This window comes from Octodon degus, unplaced genomic scaffold (genome assembly GCF_000260255.1).
Source record: "Octodon degus isolate 3935 unplaced genomic scaffold, OctDeg1.0 scaffold00090, whole genome shotgun sequence".
NCBI lineage: Eukaryota > Metazoa > Chordata > Mammalia > Rodentia > Octodontidae > Octodon > Octodon degus.
Genome location: NW_004524666.1, coordinates 5852425 through 5854736, shown reverse-complemented (window position 1 = coordinate 5854736; position 2312 = coordinate 5852425). Strand labels below are relative to the sequence as shown.

At 38.6% G+C, this 2312-nt stretch overlaps 1 protein-coding gene across 1 annotated transcript in view; it reads right to left on the bottom strand.

The window, feature by feature from the left end:
- Qrsl1 (glutaminyl-tRNA synthase (glutamine-hydrolyzing)-like 1) overlaps positions 1-2312 on the bottom strand; it is a 45080-nt gene that overhangs the window by 12147 nt on the left and 30621 nt on the right. The window contains exon 9 of the mRNA XM_012516061.2: positions 2065-2182. Coding sequence (XP_012371515.1) covers positions 2065-2182 — 118 coding nt within the window. The remainder of the gene's footprint in view (positions 1-2064; positions 2183-2312) is intronic.

Sequence of the window (2312 nt, the reverse complement as noted above, 5' to 3'; positions counted from 1 at the left end):
AGGTACAAGACAAGGATGTCCTCTATCACCCCTCCTCTTCAATATAGTTCTGGAATCATTAGCTAGAGCCATTGCCATTAGAGAAGAGGGAGAAATAAAAGGAATAAGAATAGGTAAAGAAGAAGAGAAACTATCATTATTTACAGATGACATGATTCTTTATTTGGAAGACCCAAAAAATTCCACTAAGAAACTACTAGAATTGATAGACAAATTCAGTAGCATAGCAGGATACAAAGTTAATACCCAAAAGTCAATAGCATTCCCCTACACAGATAACAAACACACTGAGAGGAAAATTAGGGAAACAATACCTTTTACAATAGACCCAAGAAAAATGAAATACCTTGGAATTCATCTAACTAAAGAAACCAAAGATCTTTTCACGGAAAATTCAGTATTTTGAAAAAAGAGATCGTAGAGGATTTCAGAAAATGGAAAGATATTCCCTGCTCTTGGAAAGGAAGAACCAACATCATGAAGATGGCTATACTCCCAAAATTGTTGTATAGATTTTAATGCAATCCCTATGAGACTACCACCAACATACCTCCCAGACCTAGAAAAACTGTTCCTAAAACTTATCTGGAACCAAAAAAGACCTAGAATAGCAAAGGCAATCCTGGCCAACAAAGACAAAGCAGGAGGCATTACAATTCCTGACTTTACATTATATTATGAAGCTACTGTAATAAAATCAGCATGGTATTGGCAACAAAATAGACCTGAGGATCAATGGAATAACTGGTAGATGCAGAGGCCTCTAGGAACACACTCAGCCACCTGATCTTTGACAAAGGGGCCAAACACACTTACTGGAAGAAAGATAGTCACTTTAACAAATGGTGCTGGAAAATTTGGCTCTCTACATGCCAAAGACTAAATCTTTACCCAGGTCTATCACCATGCACTAAACTAAAGTCAAAATGGATTAAAGAACTGAACATTAAAACAGAAACACTAATTCTCCTAGAAGAGAAAGTAGGAGGATCTCTTGAAGACATAGGGGTAGGCAAAGAGTTCATGAACAGAAATCAAATCGCACGGGAAACACTTGAAAGAATTAACAACTGGGACCACCTCTTATCACTACAAGTGATCCCTAAGAGCTGGGATTACAGGCATGTGCCACCACGTCCAGTCTCAACTGCCATGTCAGTGTGCCCCGGGGGTGGGGCTGACACGGCAGGCCTGGGGATGGAACCCCCAGCTCCTGTGCCTGCTTGCAGGTGCTTTAATCTGCTGAGCTATTTGGCTGGCCCTCCTTTTTAAATATAGAGGTAAATAAAAAATAAATTTTGAGATAAAGTCTCAGTTGCTAACATGACCAGGCTAGGCTTGAACTTGTTATCTTCCTGCTTCAGCCTCTCGAAGTACTGTTGGACTTACAGGCTTGTGCCACAAGGCCGGGCCACTGTTGGTTTTTTATACTCTCATGTTCTCTTAGATGCACTGGTGGGGAAGAGAAATCTTATTCACAAGATGGTGAATAAACGTGAAAATAATTTAAGTATGTAGAGGTATTAGTAATTTGGAATTTTTATTTATTTGTTTTGTTTGTATAAGTAGGGTCTCATGCTGTAGTTCTCCAGGCTGGCCTTCAACTTACTATGTAGGCCAGGCTGGTCTCAAACTCACGGTGATCCTCCTGTCTCAGCCTCCCGAGAACTGGGATTACAGACGTATAATGCCACACACGAGTACTTGGAATGTCTTCTTAAAGCAGAATATACACAATGCAGAAGAACTCAGTTGATTCACTAAATTTTTCAAGAAACAATATAAGTCCTTGCTTAAGGCTCTAACAGCAGTAAGCCAATGTGGCAGTAACAGCCACACGACAGTTAAAGAGGCTGAAATTTTTCAGGCTACTTAGTTTATCCTGATCATTTAGCTACAACATCATTTTATTTTAAAAGTTTAAATGCCTAGGAAGCAAAAGTGTCATAAGTAGGACTTTTCCAATTCAAATCATAAGGATTTTGTAGTAACTATCTTGACTGATAAGACTTGACAGATGTGAAATTTCAAGAACAGAGAAAAAAATTAAATTAATTGTCTTACTCTTTTAGTAAGAAAAAGTTTCCTGAAAGAATTCTTCCTCTGACCACATCATTGAACCCTTCCCGCCTGGTAGCAGCATACATGGCTTCCGTAGACATATTAACGTCACATCTATGACCTAAAAATGACAAAAGATATGCACTACTTCAAAAAGAAGTAAAGTTTTGGCTGAAAACAGCCTAGATTTACAATTCTGTGACCAATACTAAAATGTAAGGACCTTGTTCATGCTAGTTTGCTTTGTCTAC